This window comes from Phyllostomus discolor, chromosome 4, assembly GCF_004126475.2.
Source record: "Phyllostomus discolor isolate MPI-MPIP mPhyDis1 chromosome 4, mPhyDis1.pri.v3, whole genome shotgun sequence".
NCBI classification, from domain to species: domain Eukaryota; kingdom Metazoa; phylum Chordata; class Mammalia; order Chiroptera; family Phyllostomidae; genus Phyllostomus; species Phyllostomus discolor.
In genome coordinates, this window is record NC_040906.2 from 38,409,574 (window position 1) to 38,433,804 (window position 24,231).

General features: G+C 36.1%; 1 protein-coding gene and 1 long non-coding RNA gene across 7 annotated transcripts in view; both read right to left on the reverse strand.

Annotated features, from left to right (window-relative positions):
- The window catches only part of GULP1 (GULP PTB domain containing engulfment adaptor 1), a 218,146-nt gene that overhangs the window by 48,133 nt on the left and 145,782 nt on the right, over positions 1-24,231 (reverse strand). For all 6 annotated transcript variants that reach the window (XM_036023195.1, XM_036023193.1, XM_036023197.1 and 3 more), the window contains one exon: positions 926-997. In XM_036023195.1, the coding sequence (XP_035879088.1) occupies positions 926-997 (72 nt within the window). The remainder of the gene's footprint in view (positions 1-925; positions 998-24,231) is intronic.
- On the reverse strand, positions 194-916 carry LOC118500052. The gene is made up of 2 exons (XR_004902576.1): positions 404-916; positions 194-368 (listed from the first exon to the last, which is right to left on the reverse strand). It is a non-coding gene; the product is annotated as an uncharacterized LOC118500052 (long non-coding RNA).

A 24,231-nucleotide genomic window follows, 5' to 3' on the forward strand; every position in this document is an offset into this window, starting at 1 on the left:
CAGGAAACTCGCTAATTGGGAGTATGTGAGGTTGCTTACTAAATGCCCCTTTCTGCTCTTAGTCTCACCGGTCCCCATGTCTGCTCATGGACATGGTCAGATCCTCTTGGGTTTGCCCATTAAGCCAGCGTTAACCTACAGTGTCACTGCAAATTCTACTTTGGAATCAATTCGAACTTCACACTTTTTAAAAAATTGTCATAGATTGAATTTATTGAGAAGTTATTATGTACCGAGATTTGACACATTTCCTTTAATCATGTTTTAAATTTTTCAATTACAGTTTACACTCCATATTATTCTGTATTAGTTTCTGATGTAAGCACAGTGGCTAGATGATCATGTACTTTAGAGAGTGGTCCTCCACTCTCAAGTACTCACCTAGCCCCATACATAGTGATACAATTTCAAGTACTCACCTAGCCCCATACATAGTGATACAATATTATTTACTATAGCCCCTGTGTGGTAATTTACATCCTTGGGACTGTTCTGTAACTATCAATGAGTATTTCTTAATGCTTTCACCTTACTTCACACTTTCAACGGGATATGACATTCTAACTATTAGAGATAATTGTTACACCATTACTAGTTTCTGAGTTAGGGCATGAGTCCACATTGTCCAAGCAAAGTAAAGGCAAGCTACTGAATGTCAAAACTTATGAAATATCACCATTACATTTTTTTGTTATGTATGAGAAATTACACTTAGAAAAATACGAAATGTGTCATATTGAGAAAAATAATTATCTGTACACACTTATTATTAAATAATGACCTTCCTTGGTCTGGTGACATTTATTCAATAGTCCATTTTTTAACAGAGTTAAGTCATACCTACTACCAAGTTATTCATGCTTTGAATTTCCATTAACCCACTGATGACTAAGACAGGATTATTTATTCGAAGGGCTCTCCCTACCTTTAGTTTTCTTACAGCATCTCTGACAACTTCTGTTCCTTTGGGCTGCTCCACTTCTGTACTGCCAAGAAACTAAAAATTTTCATTTGTGAGACACAGGCTTCACTCCATTATAGATCATTAAATCGTTTTTGGAATATAGCAGGGTATAATAGAATGATGAAATAGTAATGCAAATCCAAAACCTAATTAAACAGAAAAGTTATTAATTTATATTATTTTGAATCATATGAAAATGTCAAGCTAGTCAGCAAAAGACAGATACCATAAGACCTCTCTTATAACTGGAATCTAATGAGCAAAATGAACTAACAAGAAAAATAGAACCAGAGACATGGAAACAGGGAACAGACTGACAGCTGCAGGAAGGAAGAGGGGAAAGGGAAATGGAAGCAGAAGGAGGAAGGGACCAGTCAAGGAAATGAGTATGAATTACTCATGGATGTGGACAATGGAGAGGGGGTTCACTGTGGGGAGAGGGGTGGGCTGCATGGAGGGGGACAAAAGAGGAAAAAAGAAATTGGGACAACTGTAATAGAATAAACAATAAACAATTTAAAAAGTCAACATATTATTTAATCACATAAAGTTTTTATTATTCAAAGATTTTTTTAAATACATTTTCCAAACCCTGGCTGGTGTAGCTCAGTGGATTGAGTGCCGGCTGCGAACCAAAGCATCACAGGTTTGATTCCCAGTCAGGGCACATGCCTGTGTTGCAGGTCACAGACCCCAGCAACCGCACATTGATGTTTCTCTCTCTCTTTCTCCCTCCCTTCCCTCTCTAAAAATAAATAAAATCTTAAAGAAAAAAAAATGCATTTTCCTAAATATTTTACTTGCAGATGTCTACTGGAAAGAAAAACGATACTTCATTGAGCCCAAGGTAATAAAGCTGACTTCAAAATTTAAAATTTAAAACACATTAAAAATGAAATAGTTTTCTGTAAACTCAAGGCATGTAAATGCTTGTTATTTGTTACTGTATTTAAATGTCAACAGTGCATTTGAAGATATTAATATGGTTTACTAGAGTTTATAACCTCAAATAATCATTTTTCTTTGTTTTTCCAATTATGACACTCAGATAGCATATAAAAGTTTAAAATATAAACTTCTAAAATACCCAATATATACCATTCATCAAAGCTATAAGCTAAACTACATTAAAAAATCAAACGCACTTGATCTACAATTTTACTGTATTTTCAAATATCCCTGAAGGTTTTTGGTTAAAAAATGATCTATCAAAAGTTTCATAATAATTAATGCATTGTGCCCTGGCTGGTGTGGCTCAGTGGACTGAGTGTCAGCCTGCAGACCAAAGGATCACTGCTGGTTCAATTCCCAGTCAGGGCATATGCCTAGGTTGTGAACCAGGTCCCCAGTAGGGGGCATGGGAGAGGCAACCACACATTGATGTTTCTCTCCCTCTCTCCCTCCTTGCCCATCCCTCTACAAATTAAATAAATAAAATCCTGTAAAAATTAATTAATGAATTGTAATAAAATTTATCCTAAAGAGATAAAATACCTCCTAAACAGAAGTCCAATATCATAAAATATTCAAGAGCATTTAGAATTGAAATGTGGGTATTTTACTCTATAAAATATTTCTATATTAATAGCAAATAATCATTAAATTCATTAAGTATGTATAATTTCACACTTTTTTGTTACACACTACCAATTATACCACCAAAGTGAGTCACAAATTCATCACTTCTTATATAAATAGATGTGTGTGCATACACTTTACAGCAAATGATTAAGTACAATCCTTTTTGTGTATTAGCTCACAAAATAGCAATGTCATAGTATCTTTTAAAACCACACTTAGATCTTCTTTCCTTCTTGAAAAAACAGCAATAACAACTAAAGAAATTAGACTTCTATTTTTCAAGTTGGGCTCTCTGTGTAATATGCTTGAGAATTACCCAGGAAGCAGGCTAAAATATAAATGCAGATTTCTCAATGAAATAAATCAGTATCTTTAAGGGTAGGGCTAGGGAATTATGTTTATAAAAGCATCACAGGTGTTTCTTGGTACTAAAGTCTAAGGAACAGAATTAGAAAATATTAAAAGGTCAGAAAGACCATAGAAGGCAGATATAAAAGGTGAGCTCAAAATACAGGAGATAAGCATTAAGGCAAAAAATAAAGTTTTGCTTCTCAGTTTCTGTAATTCCTAATAAGCTCAAAGTATACCAAACAACTGTCACTAGGACCTAATACAATATCTTCAGGCACTTTGTTTGCCCAACTGAGACTTCAAGTTTGTTGTCCAGGTCTGCAAAAATACCCCCAAATTAATGGAGAAATTCTCAGCTTAAGAGGAACTCAAAACCAGTTACTAAGATGTGGGAGACAGCAAAATCTATTCCCAACACTAATATATACTTGTCACATTTCTTCTATGTCAAATGAGTACATTCAACCTTGACTACTATTTGACAGTATCACATGGGACCTTTAAACTTAGATACTGATTTAGGAGTCTAATTTAATTGGTCTGGGGCAGAACCAGGACACCTGTGTATTTTAAAACGCCCCAGGTGATTTTAATATGCCATCAGGTTTGCAAAGCACTGCTTTTGATCATCCAGAAAAGATAATGGGTTCAAGTGAGAGGAAGGGAGTTACCAAAATATCGGCTACTCAGTTCTGAGTCCATGGGGTGAACTCCTGCTCTCAACATCTTTGAATTGATCACTGAGAATTCCCCATGAGCGGGTGGTCTGTGCCAACAGGAACGAAGAGGCAAACGTAGACTCTTCATTGGTGTCCCCTAACCAGAAGAAGGAAGTGTCTCATGTGTCATAATAGACTGTAAGGGTAACTGGAAATGTTTACAGAAAGAATATTCATAATTCAGCAGAAATGTCATGAGTCATAAGTATTACATACAAATAGGCCATATGGGAAAATTATGGAAGAACTCCAAGTACACTCTAAATGAGAAAACCTCTTGCTGTGCTCCAAGAACCTTTTAATACATTTCTTTCACACGGGCTTTAATTAAAACATCTGAGCAATGAAACACAGGGAGGAACCTTGGATGATGGTGGGAATTAAACTATAGAGACATCTCATATGGAGCTTACTAGTTAACTCAGTTTTGCTATGTAATGTTAAATGACCTAAATAGAAATAATTTTAAAACTGAAAAGTAGATTATTTCTTATAATATTTTCTGTGGTTTTAAATAATGAAAGTCATCATGATACATAGATTAAATAATTCATATTTGTATGCATTCCATGTGTGTCTGCATGCAACATTTATAAAACTCTTAAATATGATGCAGCATGCTGGAATGGACTCAAGGTTTAGGATCCGAAGATGTTAGAGAAGTCACTTAATCTGCCTTATCTCACTTTTGAAAACTAAGAATAATAAGATGCTCTTCTTTCTTTACAAAGTTTTCTGAAAGTCAATTACAGTAAGAGATGAAAGAAAAACAACCCCCTGTAAACCAGAATTGTTTTGTAATTAGGAGGGATGGCCATTCCTTTATTCAATGATTTAATGGATAATCCTTGGATCCATTTTGTCAGCCCTGGACCCACCTTCCCCATGCTTTGCTGGTAATGGTGTAACTCAAGACCTTCGGAAGACCTTTGGGCAATGAGGTCACTTTGTCAGTACAGAGAGCTGCAAATCCCTGGGAGTTTTTGCTTCGCTCATGTCGCCACATTCTTTAGCCCATGACTGGTGTGGAAGTACAGAGGCCCAGCCCATTTGCTTGGAGCTGGGGTAAACTCTAAGATGTAATGCACAGCTTTACACCCATGGAATCGGGCAAGGCTGGGGCTCCCTCCACCTGACACTGTACTGTTCCTTAACTTCTTTCCTTTGCCTGTCCTGCCTTCCCATGCCCGTACTGGTTGCTCCTGGAAGTGCTCTTTTAATAAATCACTTGCCTCCCAATCTTTGTCTTGGGGTCTAATTCTGAGAGGAAATTACGTAAGACAGTGTTAAATGCTTAAATGCTTATATTTAGGAACACACAATCTAGGATACAAACCCACAAAGAACTGAAATACTTAAAAGTCTTGTATACGAGTCGGAAGTAGGACTTTGGTTTTCTTCTTTTTCCTCTTTGTGTGATACCTGAAGGGTGAAAGACAATGTGGGACTGAATCAGGCCGTGGCCAAGGGATTCATCCATCCCATCCCAACTGGGTTGTTAACTCGCCGGAGAAACAAGGCCTGAGAGCTCTGGACTGCAAAATGCTAGGCCTGGCTGAGATCAGAGGTAAGGCGCCTTGCTAAAACAAAGAACTAAGCCATGTCCACATGTGAAACTGAAAGTCCACTAGACCCTTCCGAGTCTAGCTCCCAGGAGACTGGCTGCTAGCCTTCTGAGGCTCCAGGTAGGATTCTTCTCTCAGCAAAGCAGCAACCTGCTTTAATATCTCCTCTAGGTGATTCTGATGCATGTGTAAGTGTGAAAGCCATGTGTTCTAGGTTATTCAGCATCAAACCAGATAAGGAGTTCTAGAAATAGAGAACAGGAGAAAATGAAGGAAGAAAAATATCCAACACTTCTCCAAAAATAAAGCTATGGATTTTCAGATTAAAGAATTCAGGATTATACCATTGTAATGAGTGAAAATCCACATACAAAAGCACAATACATTAGGTTCCTCATCGTCACATTAGAGATAAAGAAAAGATCATAAAATATCCCAGGGAGAAACAGACAAAGAAACAAATAACCCCACAAAGGACTGGGAACATGAATGACATCAGCGTTCACATCAGCAATAACGGAAGAAAAATAACTTCAAATTATAAGGAGAAATGATTTCAAATTCCAAGGAAAACTAACTTCAAATTCTAGGGCAAAAGGATGACTTATAGCCAAGTGTCCATGTTATGGGGAAAGAAAAATATGCACTCAGATATGGAAAGGACCAAAAACTTCATCTTCTTTCTATGACTCAATTCTCAGTAAGAAAAGAAATAAAATAAAACAGAAGAAAAATGGAACCCTGGAAATGGGACAGACAACAGGATGGTGCTGATAACGACTGCAAATGTGACGGATCCAGACACAACAGCCCAGCAGGTTATTCCAGAAGGAGAAGAAAGTGACAAAGGAACACAGAGGAGTCCCAAGTGGTGGCTGCAGTGAGTGAAGCTTGGGAGGAGAGCTGCAGAACATTGTGCTCTTTTCATTATGAGCCTGACTGTCTAAAATGGACATGGATTACTTTGATAAAGTAAAAATTAAATTAAGCCCCCAAACGATAAGTTAATGTTGCACATATTCATTTATTCTTTAAAAAATTGTGGAGCATTTACTGAGTCAAGCATTTACTAAGTGCTGGTTATACAGTAGGGGGAAATGTCCCTGTTGATTCAGAAGCACAAATAGGTAGTTACAGAATAGCCATGGGGACGTGAAGTACAGTATAGGAAATGGAGCAGCCAAAGAACTTGTACACATGACCCATGGACATGAACAATGGTGGGGGGAGTGCCTGAGGGAGTGTGGGGTGCTGGGTGGAAGGAGCCAAAGGGGGAAAAACTGAGACAACTGTAATAGCATAATCAATAAGATATAATTTAAGTAAAGAAGAAAATGACCCTGTCTTCATGGAGTTAAAATTCTAGTAAGAGTGAGTGTGTGTGTGTGTGTGTGTGTGTGTGTGTGTTGTCAATATTTCTGTGTTTTTTCTTATATCTAGATTTATAATATATCTTAGATGACATAAGTAAAAATAACACAGGTAATACAGCTAGAGTGGATAGAGTGTGAGTGATATTTAAAATCAAGTGTTTAGGAAAACCCTGTCTAAAAAGGTGACATTTTAATAGAGACCTGAATGAAAGGAAGAAATGAAACACATACTCAAACATATTAAGGTTAAAAGTCTCTGATGTGTCAGCTAGATAAGTAGACTCACAACTGGGTGTGCAAAGAGGAGCCTGGGGAAGCAGAGTCTGGGTAGAAGGTATGGATTAGGGAGACCCTGTCCCTGAGATCTCAATGGAAGGCCTGAGAAGTTGAGACGAGTTCCAGGATCATGCATCCTCAGGCAGCTGCCCGGTTTTGGAGGGACATGAAAGAAAACAATGCTGCAAACAGGAACAAGGTAAGTGTTCAGGGAGATGGCAACGGGGATCAGACAAATTACATCATTAATACTAATTGGGGTTGGTATTGCAAAAAATAGAATAAAATTAAAAGAGAGAGAGAAATACTCATTGAGGTTGTCAGATTTGGTGTCAGATTACCAAATAAAATTATTAGATGTTGGTGTTGGTCAGAATACAAAATGGCACAGCCACTCTGGAAGAGATTGATCTGTTTTAAAACTAAATATGGGGAATCCTATGCAGCAGAAAGAAGGAGCTCCTACCCTTTGCAACAGCATGGATGGAGCTGGAAAGCATTATGCTAAGTGAAATAAGTCAGGCAGTGAAAGACAAATACCATATGATCTCACCTTTAACAGGAACCTAAATAACAAAACAAGGAAACAAGCAAAATATAACCAAACACACTGAAGTAGAGGACAGGCTGACAGTGACCAGAGGGGAGGAGGGAGGGAATTTCAGGGGAGAATGGGAAGGGTTTACAAGAATAAATATAAAGGACACATGGACAAAAACTAGGGTGGTGGAAATGGGAGGGAGGTGGGGAGGGATGGGTAGTGGGCTGGAATGGGAGTAAAGGACAGAAAAATGTACTTGAACAATGATTAAAATAAAAAAAAGAAAAAGAACCTAAAATAAATAAATACATAGATAGATAGATAGATAGATAGATAGACAGATAGACAGATAAAACTAAATATGGACCTATAAGACAAAAACTGCACCTTTGGGGTATTTATCTCACAGAAATAAAAACTTATGTTCATGCAAATATTCACCCGCCAATGTTCGTAGTAGACATATATATACATATTTTATTATTATTATTTTTCAGCCACAGTTGTCCCACCTTTTTCCAGTTGCTGCTTCCTGTCCCCTCCTGCCCCCCCACCCCCGCACCATCAATCCATGTCCCAGTGTCTGTGCCATGAGTTTATTCATGTTCCTTGACTTGCCCCTTCCCTTTCTTTCCCTGGTATCCCCCTTCCCCTCCCCTCTGATCACTGTCAGTTTGTTCTTTATTTCAATGTCTCTGGTTCCATTTTGCTCATTTGTTTGTTTTGTGAATTAGGTTCCATTTATAGGTGAGATCATATGGTATTTGTCTTTCACTGCCTGGATTATTTTACTTGGCATAATGCACTCCAGTTCCATCATAGCAGATATATTTTTAATAGCCAAACATTGGAAACTATCCAGATATCCTTCAGTGAGTGAGTGGCTACACAAATAGTAGTATATCTATACTGTGGAATACTACTCAGCATTAAAAATCAATGAGTTCTTGATGCATAAAACAACTTGCATGAATTTCAAAGGAATTATGCTGCATGGAAAATAAAAATCAATCTCAAAAATTTATTTCCTGGGAGGTACCTACCTAAGCAAAAAATAAATATTTGATTTTTTATATTCTCCTAGAAAATGGGACAGTGGTATGTTTAACATTTTAAACTGAGTAAAAATAATTGTCTTTATGTTTAAGCAACTTTATGTCTTAGCTCCTCCATGTGGCAGGAAAAAAAACGATAATGAGGAGAGAGTATAATGTTTCAAACTGTTTTTGATTTGTACATGTAGATTCAGAGTCATATTTTTCAGTGTGGTGAAGAGCAAATGAAAAAGTTATGTGCTCTGTGGAAAGTGATAGTGCTCAGTGCCATTTTTGTTACTTTAAGTTTTCAAACTTTTATCAATTATTTTTCTTTATAGTCTCAAATAGACAACATTCATTTCAGTATATTTTGGGCAGGAAAGGTTAGACATTAGACAAGCGCGTCTAATACAAGTGTGCATCTTGTAGGCTTGTGCTTTGAAGCTCTGCAACAAAATTTGTTTGCTTATGAATAAACTCTTGTATTTTAATAGTAATGAATGTTCACTATAATTAATTCAAAAACTACAAAATGTATTAATGAAAATAAGCATCAACTATTACTTCATAACCAAGAGGTAACCATTATTGAAAATATTATTTTCTATCTTTAAAGTTTATTACAGTAAAAGTGATTTGTCTGAAAGTATTAAGCTAACTTATGAAAACCAAGAAGACCTCTTAAATTACTATATACAATTGATTGATTGGGCATTATTGTATGTGTGTATATATGCCAGCTGAGTTATTGAAAGGGCTTATATTAAAACATTAAATATGACTCCTAAGCAGTATGAATAGATAAGATAAATACAAAAAGGACATTCAGAATATATTAGACTATGAAAAGTAAAAAGACAGCAATCAAAAAATGTTTTGTGTATTCTTAGTCTATATATTGATAGATATGACAACATGGCATATATTTTAAACAGATCTTACAAATGATAAAAGTGCATTTTAAAAGCCTTTGACAAAAACAGAAAAAATTTCTGATACTATAAAAAGCTAGTTATATATTCATACAAATATTCCAACCTATGCGTCTCTCTGCTCAGTGCATTTGAATACATAGCGGATGTACTCACAACAGGTATTTTAGAGTCTGTAGTCTGTTAAAATTAAATACATAAAAATGTCATTTAATTCTCTATTATATGCAAGATATTTATAGACTTCTTCATTTAAAATGCTAATAAGATATTTCATGTTTGGCTTAATATTCTCTGAAATTTCCACACCTATTTTTCAATTAATTAAAATGATACAGATTTTAAAAAATGAACCTCAGGTGATGCCTGTATTCATTTATTGTATTTCTCTTACTATATTGCTTGCAATAAGCATTTTGCAAAAACCTGAGTTAAGGTTTAAGGAATCCACCTTTACATTCAAACATTCCTCAGCATTTGTCTTCTCTTTTTTCATTTGAAAAGCTAGCTTGTTTATAACTTGCTCCATTGCCAGTAGAGAGCAGTGTTGGCCATCTCATGGACTCCTTCGTGATACCTGATTGCTTGCTTCCTCAGATGCTTAATCACTCCATGAATAATGTAGGGTGTTAATTTTTAAAATGTCAGATTAATAACCATTACAATAATTAACTAAAGAGTTACTAAGCCTAACTGCTATGAAATTTGACACTATTTAACATAACAAGAAGCTGATTTATAATGCAAATACATGTAGTACATGTTTTATTTACATCTAACTCAAAATACGCCAATTTTATGTAGATAATATGTTCTCTACACTATTATTTTAAATGTTAAAGGCCACTAATTTCTACTGTTTACAACATAAAAGCTTCATCTAACACCAAGTTTAAATAACTACTGGTAGCATAATGATCAATGAATATTCTAATCATTAAAAAAATAAACAGATATGTCTCTATCTTTGTAGCCAAGGTCGAAGAGCCTTAAATAGGCTATTCTCTTGGTGTTAACTTGACTGTCTATGTGTTGAAAAAAGAAGGTACTGAAACCTTCTAGCTACTCAACTGCACAAGTAGATAAGCCATATAGGAGTCAGCCAATTTAATTTTTATAGTCTTCATTTGGCTGACTTATGCTGCCATCGTGCCAAGCAATACAGAAAAACCATTTTTAAAAAGCGCATCATCATAGTCTATTTCTAAAAAAAGAGTCAGAATCAATCAGATTTGAACCTATTACTTGATTGCCAAAACCATAATCCTGAAAAAATATAATTAAAATAAGCCCACCAAAAAGAAAAGTTGTACTTCAAATTTGAAACTAGATACTCTAAAGGTTATCCTTTAAAGGAGGGCCACAAAATTTGGAGTGAGAAGAAAAATTGTGGGGGGCTCAGTATTAAGAAGTCTACATTTTGTATTTGATTTGATATTTAGGTTTCTCTTTTTATTATAGTAAAACTTTGTAATAAATCGCATCTGTTCTTATTTTACGTGAGTATGATCTGAATTATTTTAATAGGCTCTTGCTTTTAAAATAAGACTTTAAAGTTTAAGCCAAAACAATGCTACTTGCTATAAACAAGAAACTCTGCTCACTGCCCATTGTGCAAGCAAGGGTCTCCCAAGCAGAGCTTTGAATCACATGGTCACAGTAAGAAACGGTGAGATTTTATCCTGTCCCAGAGCTGACCCCTCCAATGATCATACCTCTTTCACACCTGAGGAGTGAGATAGGTGGGATGAAGAACAGGCTATCCACTTGTATTATTTTAAATAGCAGTATTACAAAAATAAATAAGCCCTATTTAACCAGAAAACTAACAGGGGCATTGGAGCAAGACCTCCTTCACAATCCATTTTCTCATCAGAGAACCACATGATTGTGCACTGTGGAGGTATCCTCATTATGTTATAGATGTGAAACAGAGGGCCAGGAAGGCGAAGAGACTTCTCAGGGTCCTGAAGCTTGCAAGTAGCAGAGCTAGGGCGGGGATTCTAGCTCTCCTAATTTCCAGACACATACTCTATTGTTTTTCTGGGCTTTTAATCTTTTTGTCATCTTAAATAAGACAGAAATAGAAGAAAAGATAATATAGTATATTGAATATATATTACTCATTTATACCACATTCATTTGGCTAATTAAGACTTATATGTTCTCTCTACTATGAGATATGCTTAAAATCTATGGGAATAAAAGATATTTGGTTGGCTTTACAGTTAGATAATCTAAGTTCCAAATACCACTTATTTACTGAACCTCCCAGGGCCTCAGTTTCTCATTCACAAAATTGGGGTAAGCCAATCGTGTTTTTGGAAGAATTAAATGAGAAAATCCAAGAGGTACCTGGCTACATTCACTAAAATAATAAAATAACAAAATAACACTCAAAACAAGCAAATAAAAAGAGTTAACTTACCTACAATGCACTGTGAAGTGAGAAAAAAAAACTATTTTGAGCCATTAGTGTTTGAATACTGGGTCTGGAGTCTGCTAGAATCCTTACCAACACAAACACAAGCATACTTTTCTCTCAGCATTTTACTGGCTATTTTCAAACATTTATTCTTCATTCTCACTGTAATTTAATTCAATTGTAATCCTCATTGCACTTTAATCAAATAAAACTTGAGACAAGAGAACTTTTTAGGACATCTATACATGATATGCTTATTTGTGAATGCCTCATTTATTAAGTATTTACATATACTGTTTTTTTTGTTTGTTTGTGTGTTTTCCCAGAAAGGCCAAGTACGTTTCTTGTTAAATACATTCCTAGTTGTTTTATACTTTGGGGTAAAAGAGACTTCTATATTCTATTTATAACATGATATTGCTCTACAGAAAATATTTACCCTATACTCAGTGGCCTTATCATATTCTCTTATTAAGCCCAGTAGTTTTGTGTTTTTATTTACTTTGAGCCTACTGGAATATAATTATCAACGAAATGCAATATGTTTTCTTTTTCAATATTGCTAGCAATTATTTCATTTTCCTTGCTCACTGTATTAGTTACAAAAGAACAACTCACAGTGATAATAACTATCCATATCTTATTCTTAATTTTCATGGAACTTAAGCTATTGTTCTAGTTTCATAGAACAATACTGCTATTGTTCTACTTCAGGTTTAAAATCTGATAAAGCGATTGTCCCAAATCTGCTTGTCTTCCTAAACTCTGTCCAAAGAAATATTTTATCTGGAGAAGTCCCTAATATTTTGAGAAATTACTTATTTCTCCTTATCTCTTTTTCTTTCCCTTATGGAGAAAACATTCTTTAAAACACCCCTCCTAATTCAGGTGATAGCATTGCCAGTACTCCCCCTTTGAGATACATCACTATTACTATCCACCACCACCAAAGTCATCACTATCATTATTTCTATATTCTATTCCATTTGGAAAACATTTACTATGTAGCATCATCATCATCATCTTTATTTCTGTGTCCTAACCTACTTCATAAGCATTCATTTGTTGTGCATCATCTTTCTGTCGAGTACAATCATAGATGACAGGGCTACAGCAGGGAACAAGGCAGACCCAAATCTCTGACCTACTAATGGTGCTGTATGCTACCCCTTATCTTGGCTCTTTCATTCCACAACCTGGACACTCATTTTTTGAGTACCATCTAAACAGACTGCAACAAGAAAGGTTCCAAGTCAACAATAATTGCCGTGGTGAAGTTTTCTGGCTAGAAGTGATCATTATTTGTTTGAAATCATCAGCCATTTTGGAGAAGACCTCATTCCAAGCTGTAGATGGAACTTCTTCAAACTCAAGTATCAGCGTAAGTGATTGCATTATAAGACTTTACCACTCAAATAGCCGTCCTCATTTCTTTATTTTATATATATATTTTTAAAGAATTTATTTATTTATTTTTAGAGAGAGGGGAAGGAAAAGAGAAAGAAAGGGAATGAAACTTCAATGTGTGGTTGCCTTTTGCACTCTCCTACTGGGGACCTGGCCCACAACCCAGGCATGTGCCCTGTCTGGGAATCAAACCAGTGACCCTTTGCTTCCCAGGCCCTTGCTCAATCCACTGAGCTACACCAGCCAGGGCTGGTTTCTTTACAATGAGAGGAAAATCTACATTTTGGGTTGGGCATAGCTCTTCTGAGTGAAAAAATGAGCGTGGATTAATGATCTTCCTGAAATGATTAATATGTCCTCTAATTCTGTGAAGCATTGCTGCATACAGGACTTTTGTTAGTGGGCTATGATGGTGTAAGCAAAGAAAACTGGATTCTGTCCCCTGGGGTTTTATCTCCTAGATTTAGAGATTCAACCACAGACATGGAAAGGCAAAGAAAAACAAATAAAATCAAACAAAAACCTGAGATCTGAAACAGAGACAAGCCTAATGCCTGACTACGAATGTACTGTCCTCTTCACTTCAATCAGGTGCCCCAGAAGCAGTGGTGAGAGCAGGCTCTGCACCAGAGCAGGCCTTCTTTTATTTAACAGATGGTTAACTGAAGGCCTACTATGTGCCAGACAATATTCCAGGTACTTGGATACAGTGATGAACAGAAAAATCAAAGACCTCTGTGAAAGTAGCTTAGTGGAACCCATGCCAAAGAGTGTTAGAGTCACATGGACACAGTGCTTAAATTCTGGCTCTGCCACTTAATAAGTCTTTGTATAAAACCTATGAACAGCAGCCTCCTTCTTGTATAAAATGTAGATAAATATCTCTATACTTGTAAGTGAGTTCTGAGCAAAAGTTTGCATGGGTAAAGTGCATGACACATAGTAGGCAGTCACTAAATATTTGCTTCCCTTAAAAAAAATGTTCCTAAATGATGCACCGGTATTGATTATTTGTCACTAGACCCTAGAGTAATGATGGGAAAACAGGGTTTGTGACATTATTTTCAATAAGCATCAGGGTTTTTCCCTTCTTCTTATTTTATAGATTTTACATAATTCTATTAATAGGGTTAACTAATTCTGCCAGGAAGCTGGTGATTATGGTTAATTAAGTGACAGATGGGGAAATACAGAAGCATCGACCATGCAGGAATGGCAGGATCCTGGTAATTTCCTACAGTGGAGTAGGGGAAGGAGTGAGTCATTACGTTCTTATGCAATCAGTCGAGTCCATCTAGAGTAAGGAGTCTGCCTTGCAATCAGATGCTGATGTGAGCATATAAGCTGTTTTATCTCATTAACTAATAGCCTAATTCTCTGTATATATATGTACTTCTACCCTCATTTTAATAATTTCACTTATTTCTTAAAATCCATGTCTTTTTTATTTTAAAAGACAACTATATTTATGTTTTTTCAATACTTGAAGACAATTATCACTAATTAGCACCACTTTGTCTTCACTGTAATGCTTAATTGGTTTGTTTAAACCCTAGTATACGCTGATTTTATTTGATTTTCCTTGACCTTTAGAAAAACCAACCTTTGCATATTCCTGCAGCTTTTGAGAGTATTTTTCAGTTGCCCTTTGCAAGTTTTAATCCTGGTATTAACATAGACTTTTATGTTTTTATTGGACTATCTCTAAAAATTTAATAGCCTGATTAGTGATGATAATTCCAAATCAGATAAAAACTCCCTTTACATACACAGGATTATATCACAGTATATTGGTTTTCTGGAAAAAAAACTATATACATTTTTATTTCTCATAATATATTTGGTTAATACATCAAATATTTAACTTGTTATTTTCACACAGCAGAACTGGCATTTGAGAGAAAGCTTTACCCTATATATACATCATTATAAGTATGACTAAAGTTTAAAGTAAGCTACTTATTTTTAACCTGTTTTTTTAAAAGATTTTATTTATTTATTTTTAGAGAGAAGGGAAGGGAAGGAGAAAGGGAGGGAGAGAAACATCAATGTGTGGTTGCCTCTCGCATGCCCCCCTACTGGGGACCTGGCCCACAACCCAGGGATGTGCCCTGACTGGGAATTGAACCAGCGACTCTTTGGTTCACAGGCCAGCACCCAATCCACTAAGCCAACCAGCCAGGGCTTTAACCCACTTTTAATGTAAGTATTTTGTGATATTCCAGTTCAATTCCATGTCTCTCAGACTTAAGAGCAAATACATATGCTCACTCAATCCTGAGATTAATTTACTTTCATTTAAAAGTGATAAATGCCATTAAAATGCACAAATAAATGAAGTATGGGCAACAATATGATAGCTTTAGAATCATGAGACTTATCTGTCTCTCATGTCAGGGCTAATCTAGTATAAATTTCAAAATTATAGCACATCTATAGAAATTATGGATCCTGCTATACATAAGAATTAGGAAACAAATGACTGTCTTTGCTCCAAAAATATATATTCTGTTATTGAATATCCAAGTTGAAACATCTGTACAAAACCCAGGGAGCCTCACTCTATAAAGCCCTGATACACACCATAATGAAATTTTACCAGAGACTCTGAGAGTTATTGCCATTTTAACATGATTAATTCTTTATCTGAAAGTCAGATCACATTTCGTACAGAAGACAGCTTGGAGAAGGGCCTTTTCTCAGTCCATGATGACATCTCATTGGAACTGGAGGGGCCTCCATTTCTAGAGCCCCATCTGTCACGCTATGCCTATGGAAGTCCTGCCAGCAGCCTGCAGGAAGGAATGCAAAGTGGGTGGGTGGCAGGGAGAATGTCAGGAGAAGGGCAACTTTCTTTTCATCTCTCAACAGACTTGTTAGCCTCTGCACAGAGCATAGTTTTGATTTCCTGCTATAAAAACACATTCTAGGAGAAAGAAAAAGCTCAGGTTGTGGTTGCATCTTTTCAGCGTGGACTGAATTTTCAGTGTGCTATTAGGATAGCAACTCAGCATATACATGATGTATAAAACACAAATCCTCATGTAAACACTGAAGACAAGGGGCTTTATTTTTGTCAATTCTTATTGTCCTCAAAGACTGGTTGTTTACTGAATGATGAGGTCCAACTTATTCTGCATAGTCTTATAGTACTTAAGGAAAATCTAGAAAGTCATAGAAATTACTTTTTTTTTAAATTAGCTCTGCTGTTACTAATTTGTTTTGGTCTATTACTTTATATCCCAAATCTGTTACTCTTTATGAAAAGTGGTGGTGATACTTCTATATAGTCATTGTGAGGATTACTTAAGTTAATACAACAATACAGTTTAGCACAATGCTTGGAATTTAATGAATTTGTATTGAATATATTTGTCTCACTTAATCGAATAGGATAACCAGAGCTATTTTATAATAAAAGCTAAAAAGTCTCCTTGAAATTATATTGCTTCATACTATACATGATCCAAGTATATTATAGAAAACAACTATAATCAATTCACTTCTGGCTTTTATCTGTTATGAAATTTTATAAATGCAAGTGAAAAAGAAAGGATGTTTGTCATGCTAATTACCCCAATGGTTTTAATGTCTTATTATAGCTCCAGGAATTTAATAAGTGAAAATATGAAATTAAAAAGAACTATGAAATGCATACGTATATTAGCAAACACACACATTTATTAGTCAAAATAATAAAGTAAAAAAATTGATAAATTACAAGAATTATATCTGCTATTAAATTAAATGGTGTAAGTGTACCATGTAGGTGTGGGGTTATGTCATTAATGAGGTCATGCAGTTGGTCACCATATGGTACAAAATAAGTTATTCCAAAGTAATCAGGAAGCACACTGGTTCAGTGACTATACATTGGTTCAAGTCTGAAACTATATGGGCCAAAGTATTTAACCTATCAATTATGACATCTTGTACAATGATAATTCCACCAGTATCCTAGAACAGCACATCAGCTCTCAATGGGTAAATCAATTATAGACCATATCCAAAGATTTAGAGTGATATGTCTATTTGCTTGAAAATGTTTATTGATAGAGATGTCACTATCTCATAAAAGCATCTGCTCATATAATGACTATTCTGTGTATTATTATACCTTCCTAGTATGCAATTATTTAGGGGAAGATGATAATAAAGTAGGAGCTAAAATACTGAAGGAGGGAAGGAGTGATGTGAGGATTGTAAATGACCTCAATTAAGAGAGAAAGAGTGGCAAAGTTCGATAACTTGAGACAACGCAAAGCAAAGGGATTTTAGAGAGAAAGGACAGTGAATTCATCTGCCAGGCCAGATGTTCTGGGAAGAGTTGTGTGGAGGAAACACTCACCATTTGTGCAAAGTGGTGAGTGGTTGGAAAAGGCAACAGGAGATTTAGTGTCCTCAGAAGAGAGCTGGGGGTGGTTTGCAGCAAGAAGAAGCAAGGTTCAGAGGAGAGGTGGAGGACAATGGAGAACCTGCTGATGCACTCGTCACTATCTTGAGTTCCCAGGGACCCAGTAATAGATCCTTTTTCAAAATAACCCCATTTTTTTTCATTTGACTGATTAAAAAACATATTCCACTATGTCCCCAAATGTATTTAATGTGGCTATAAAGAGTTATAAAACAGGGGTGTACCATAAACTAAGCTACAAGTTCTTCAGCAGCAGCATAAAAATATAATCAGTTAACCATATGATTCACTGTTGACAAGGTAAATTTTTTAAAGAATGTTTCATATATATGATGGAACTTTGATATGCAACAGGATTAATATATTTCACTGGCAAAAGTGTTTGACAGTTCATAAAATTTGAGATGGCCCCCTAGATATTTGTTTTCTTTTATAATAACTATGAATAACAGTTTCACAGTTATTATTAACTTTATTTCAACCCATCCTCTTCTGCAATTTTCAAGTACTTTGGAGAAATAGCTATCACTTTCCATCAAAATGGGATAAAACATTAACTACTTTTGCCTTTACATTCTATCCCACATAGTTGCCTGCCTAAATAATACCTTTTTTATCATTGTTACATCAGCATTTAATTTACTCAACTGGGAAATAATTGTTAGGTGTGAAATGCACTTTGAGACTTTGTAGGGCATATATAACATGTAAGCAACTCAAACCCTGTTTTAAAAATGATTTCGCTAGTAGAGTTTCCTCCTCCAGAAGATCTGTCAAGCTTTCACAAGCCTCAGTAAGTTTTTTCCAAAGTCAAGTTTTCCAAATTGAAAATATATGAATTATGATAAATTGTCCATTTTATTTTTCACACAATAGGTTCTTTCTGGAGCTCTCCTAACCTCCAATTGCTAACGTTGGAAGATAGAAGCCATGCCATCCCCTGCCACAGCATAGGGTGATGGCAGCCAAATTATGTCTGCTGCTTAGCTCCCTTAGATACGGTCGTTAGCATTATTTTGAGATATCCTATAGTACTAAATCAAGGTGGTAATTATTAGGAGAAAAATGTATTTTAGGCAAGTTATGATAAACATTTTTAAAAGACACATCAAGGCCTTATTTTGTTAAGTATATGTTAACATTAAATCTGGAGAGTTAGGGTACACATGAGTATAAATTTCTGAGAATTAATTTAAATGTACTTTGTCTTATACAGTATCATCAAAATAAACATGATGCTAGGATTCGCATTACTAATTTAAGGACTTGTAAAGCATTAGCCGGGTCACTGTGCTCTCAGTCATTTGTAGAAAGGATTCGATGAGCAGCATCGTATGCAAAGTCCACAGCAGCTGCATTCGTGTCTAGTTATGCTCACAAGAAAAGGAGACTTTCCAGGGAGAGTCCATTAGAGCAGCCTTTAAAAAAGCCTGTAAAAGTTATGCTCTGCTGGCATTTTGGAATACTCAGAGGTTCAATGAGATTCTTGCAGATGGCTAGAAAGCATTGAGAAAGGGGCAATTTCTAATGCATGTTAGCCTCCTTTTATGTACCACGTAGTGTAGAAACTTTTTAAATATAATTCTTCATTTAAGGGTCATGGAAATATCAGGCAGTCTTCCATTAATTTTTAGATTGAAGGCAGACAACTTTCACCTTAAGTAAAATAATTAATATCCATTTCTACATAAATTAAAATTACACAGATTGCCTTACAGACGTAATGAATTTGCTCTAGCATATCCTTACAGCACTAATAACAAACATGCTATAATATCTTTATTAAAACTGAATTTAGGTTCAAGATTGCTTTTTTATAAATTAGAAAAGAAGCGTTCCAAAATGTAGAGATAATCTTGCACCAAACGTTGCCTTGCCAGCAATGGTATAATCACAGCAAATTAAATGCCTAATGGAGCACCTCCTGCTCTGGCCATCCGATGCAGCTCTCTGGCCTCTCTCTCCCTCTTCTCCCTGGAACTGGCCCAGTGGAAAGCCACCCATTGCACTCTAGCGGTGTTCTCTACTCAAAGCCTTCCCACACCTGCTTCTTACCCTGCCAAGGCTTTCCTGAGTATTTGAATTCTAATAAAGTATAAGTTAGGCTGTCTATGAAATCAAAACAAATGAGTAAAAAGTATACTTTCTGAATAAAATGAAGTTTATAAGTTGAGGAATAGAATTAGTAAATATGGCTCTGGAAAACCTGGTGCACAAAAGGCAGGGACATGACCAGTGTTCAAGGCTGGGAACGGCAGCCTGGGAGAGGATAAGACAGCCTAAAGGCAGATATGTTCCAGAAGAAGGCAGTGACAATAGGACATCTGTTCTTTTCTATTCTGGCAATTTCTCAGGAATAAATTGCTAGAAACTACTCATCAGAAGAAGTTTTTCAAGTGATGAGATGTTGGGTCATCCTTTTTCAAATAGAACAGAAAGATCTTCAACAGGAGACATTGTTTACTTATATATAAAAACAAAGGGCCTAATGTTCTAGTACCTAGTGAAATGTTTTAGTGATTAGAAGCTCATGCTTTAAAACAATGGTGTCTGAACTGTGCTGATTATTAACTGTGTAACAATGAGCAGGTTATTTAATTTTCTAAACCTTAATTTCCTTATTTGTAAAATGGGGGCTATAAGAGTTGTCAAAGTAGGTAAGTATATAGAGAGTTGTTATAACTACATTACCTGCTGCACTGGGTTGACGTAAAGATGAAGAGAGAATACGCGCCTGACAAGTTACAGGCAGTCAAGAAATCTAGTAAGGTTATTATTACTGCTAACGTATGAACTGATCAATCAGCACATACCAGTGACCAGGCACTAACCTTTACTCAATTCGATCGAAAGTAGTAGGTTATACATCCAAAATTACTCTATCCAGCAAAGCTATCATTTAGAATGGGAGGCCAGGTGAAGTGCTTCCCAGATAAGGTCAAGTTAAGGGAGTTCATCATCACCAAGCCCTTATTATATGACGTGTTCAAGGGACTTATCTAAGAAAAAGAAGATGATCAAAAGTATGAACAATAAAATGACAAAAAAACTCACAATAAATATCAGTAACTGAACCTGAAAAACAAAAACAAAAATGAACTAAGCAAACAGAACAGGAACAGAATCACAGAAATGGAGATCACACAGAGGGTTGTCAGCAGGGAGCAGGCAGTGGAGAATGGGGGAAAAGGTGCAGGGAGTAAGAAGCAGAAATGGTAGGTACAAAATAGACAGGGGAAGGTTAAGAATAGTATGGGAAATGGAGAAGCCAAAGAACTGATACATATGACCCATGGACATGAACGAAGGTGGGGGAATGATGGTGGGAGGGGGGGTTCAGGGTGGGGAGGCATAAAGGGGAGAAAAAAATGGGACAACTATAATAGCATAATCAATAAAATATATTTTAAAAAGAAAGTAGTAGGTTAAAAGATGTGAATTCAGAAAATGAAAATTTGGGAAAGACAAGGGTTACTACTGAGAGAGTATGGAAGAGAAAATGGAGGAAGAGAGGAAATTACTAAAACAAAGGACTGTATCAAATTGACCCCATCAAGTCTTGCTAATAAGAGATGAACATTCACAAAATATCGATGGTGAGAAGTCTACGCTTTACAAACACATCCAAGAATACGTTATGAGAATATTTCCACTGCACTGAAAAGTTACTCCTTATTTTAGCATAGTCTATTTTATTATAATCTTTGTACCCAAAAGATTTATTTATCAGGTATCTCCACTAAAATGAATCATTCAGACCATGAAATTTTCTTTTCCTGTCCCTCCTAAATCCTCACATTTGGATGATTTCAATGCTTATTAACACTGCTGCAGGTGGTATGCAAGAGAAGATAGAATTGAGACAAAAGCTACTTGGTTTTGCTGCCTATTATTAGTTTCCTATAAAGAGAGGTAGGGAGCCAGGTAGACACTATTGATTAAAATAGACTTTATTTGTGACTTCCATTTGTTTTGCTACTTGTATCCTCCAAATGAAGAAAGTACCCTCATCTTTCCCAGAGCTTCTCAAATACAGTGCAGTCAAAATGTAGGTTTCTAGGCTCACTCTAGCCCTACTAAATCAGAATCAGTGGACAGGAAACCTGCACTTCTAACAAGCATACCGGTTTAAGAAACACTAATCTATTTTAAAGAAATCTAAGTAACATTTATTCTACATATTCAGTGGTAACATTTCTTTGTGCCACAATGCTTTGGCACCACCTCTTAATCTGGTCAGGAATATACAAACCCTACTTACTAGAATGTCTATTTCTAGTAGGATGGTGCAGTGAGGGAGTGTACAAGGGTTTTTTTTGTTGTTGTTGTTGCTTTTTTTTTTTCAAAAAAAGAATGGGGCCACAGCATTCCCATGGAATAAGAACCCACCACTCTCAAAAGCAGCTTTGTCTTTTTTATATCCTTCAATAAGGAAGGTGACTTTAATGTAAAATTCAAAAAAGTTGCATAAGATAATAAAAAGTTCAATAAATGATAATAAAAATAGTACCCTTATCTGTTAAAAATAAGTAAGAGTAGTTAGAAATTTATGTACCTCTACTCTCGCATTTCTGAAACTAGAAAAGTCAGCTTGATGAAGAAAAGTATTATATTTCAAATAAGTCTGTATCTAAAAGAACATTATGTGCACGGAAGACCAGGGTTCACTTTTTATGTGACCTTGACAAGTAACTTAAGGACCCCAAAGTTGTTGTAAAACATGACACTATCAGTTCTAACTACTTCAGTGGAATGTAAAAACATAAACAAATGTAAGGCAAGAGACATGGCCATTTCCCAGAGAGGCCACTACATTAAATGACATGAAATTTTGTACTTCACAGGAAATGGCTTTGTGGTGTGTTATTACTTTTTAGACATTTTATCATGAGGCAGGATGAGGTACATATGCAGGATAATACTGATGATCCTTGCTATCTAGTACTTGAAAAGAACTTACTGGCTCATCACTAAGAAAAAAAAAATTGAGTTGTGTGGGGTTTTTTTCAGGTTTTAGGAAATTATTTATTGGAAAGATGTTAACCCTGGCTGGCATAGCTCAGTGGATTGAGCGCAGCCTGCAAACCAGGCATCGCAGGTTCGATTCCCAGTTAGGGCACATGCTTGGGTTGCAGGCCTTGGCCCCCAGCAACCACACATTGATGTTTCTCTCTCTCTCTCTCTTTCTCCCTCCCTTCCCTCTCTAAAAATAAATAAATAAAATCTTTAAAAAAAAGAAAGATGTTATGTCGACATAAAGATAGCCTAATTTAAAAGTTGGTGTGTGTGTATTTATATATATATGTATATATATGCATTTATACATATGTGTATATAACACATGTATGCATTATGTATGTGCATACACCGACATGACTTTAACTTTGATGAATTGTTATTTAAGAAGTCAATTAAAATCTTTGGATAAAAGAGAATATGGAACAATAAAAAGGAAATGTCTGGTTGGACTCCAAATGGTGGAAAAGGGGCAGAGTGAAACACTCAAGTCAAATTCCTTCTTCACAGAAAGTCAGCTTTCACCTGGCTTTCTGCACGTTAACTGAGAAACATTCTTTCCTTTCATGGTGTTTAAACCTGAAAACAGCAGCTTGTTCTAACGTAAGTTCACAGCATGGACAGATTTTAAAACTTTTGTTTGTTTGTTTGTTTTCTACTTATAACAAGTTTCTGACAAATTATTAGAGCTCTTAAAATGCAAGATGGCATTAGTCCTTTAGTTGTTTAGTGTTTACTGATGGTCACAATATACTATGTTTATATTCTGGGCCTTTAATTTCTTAGCTACCTCCAAACTAGATGTTCCAAAGAACATCAAATTTCATGCCTAGAACCAAGAGATGAAGCTGAGGAGTTAAGACCTTTCAGAAAATAGTATCTTTAATTTTAAAAAGATAGGTTTGTACTTCTTAGCCTAAGGTCTGCTGGGTTGCTCTTGGGGTAGTGGGGGTTAAATAACTGAGATGGCAGAGATAGTAATAGCATAGCATGAGTAACAGTCACAAGATGTATAACCTCCACTCCTGCATATCAAGATAACCTAGAAGCATGCATTGTGAAGATGGTTTTAGCCCACAAAGTGAGGGACCAACTGAAACTGAGGGTCTAGAGTAGAGGTGTCAAACTCATTTTCACCGGGGGCCACATCCGCCTCTTGGTTGCCTTCAAAGGGCCGAATGTAATGTTAGGACTGTATAAGTGTAACTGCTCCTTAACTAGGGGCAAGGAGCTCAGCACTGCCGCCGGGTAGAAACAAGGTGCCAGGCCAGATAAAACAAGGTGGAGGGCCGGATTTGGCCTGCGGGCCTTGTGTTTGCCACCAGCTTTCTAGGGGTAATATATGATTTTGATTTAATATATAGCCCCAGCACTGTATTCAGTTTCCTCACAACCTACCCTGTAAGCCTTAGCTCTTCCCCTTGCTAGTCATGAACTCCTCTGAGGCAGCCAGAAACAATGGTCATGACCTGACTAAGGGTCACGGGTATGGGTTTCTCTAAGCTAAAAATAATGTCATGGCCTAAGTTGTGTTTTGGCTCCTGAGTGATAAAGGGAACTACCCCTGGTCCTGTCACCTAGAAACCAGACTGAGGGGCTGTGGTGCTGACCTCACAACCTGAAATTATGA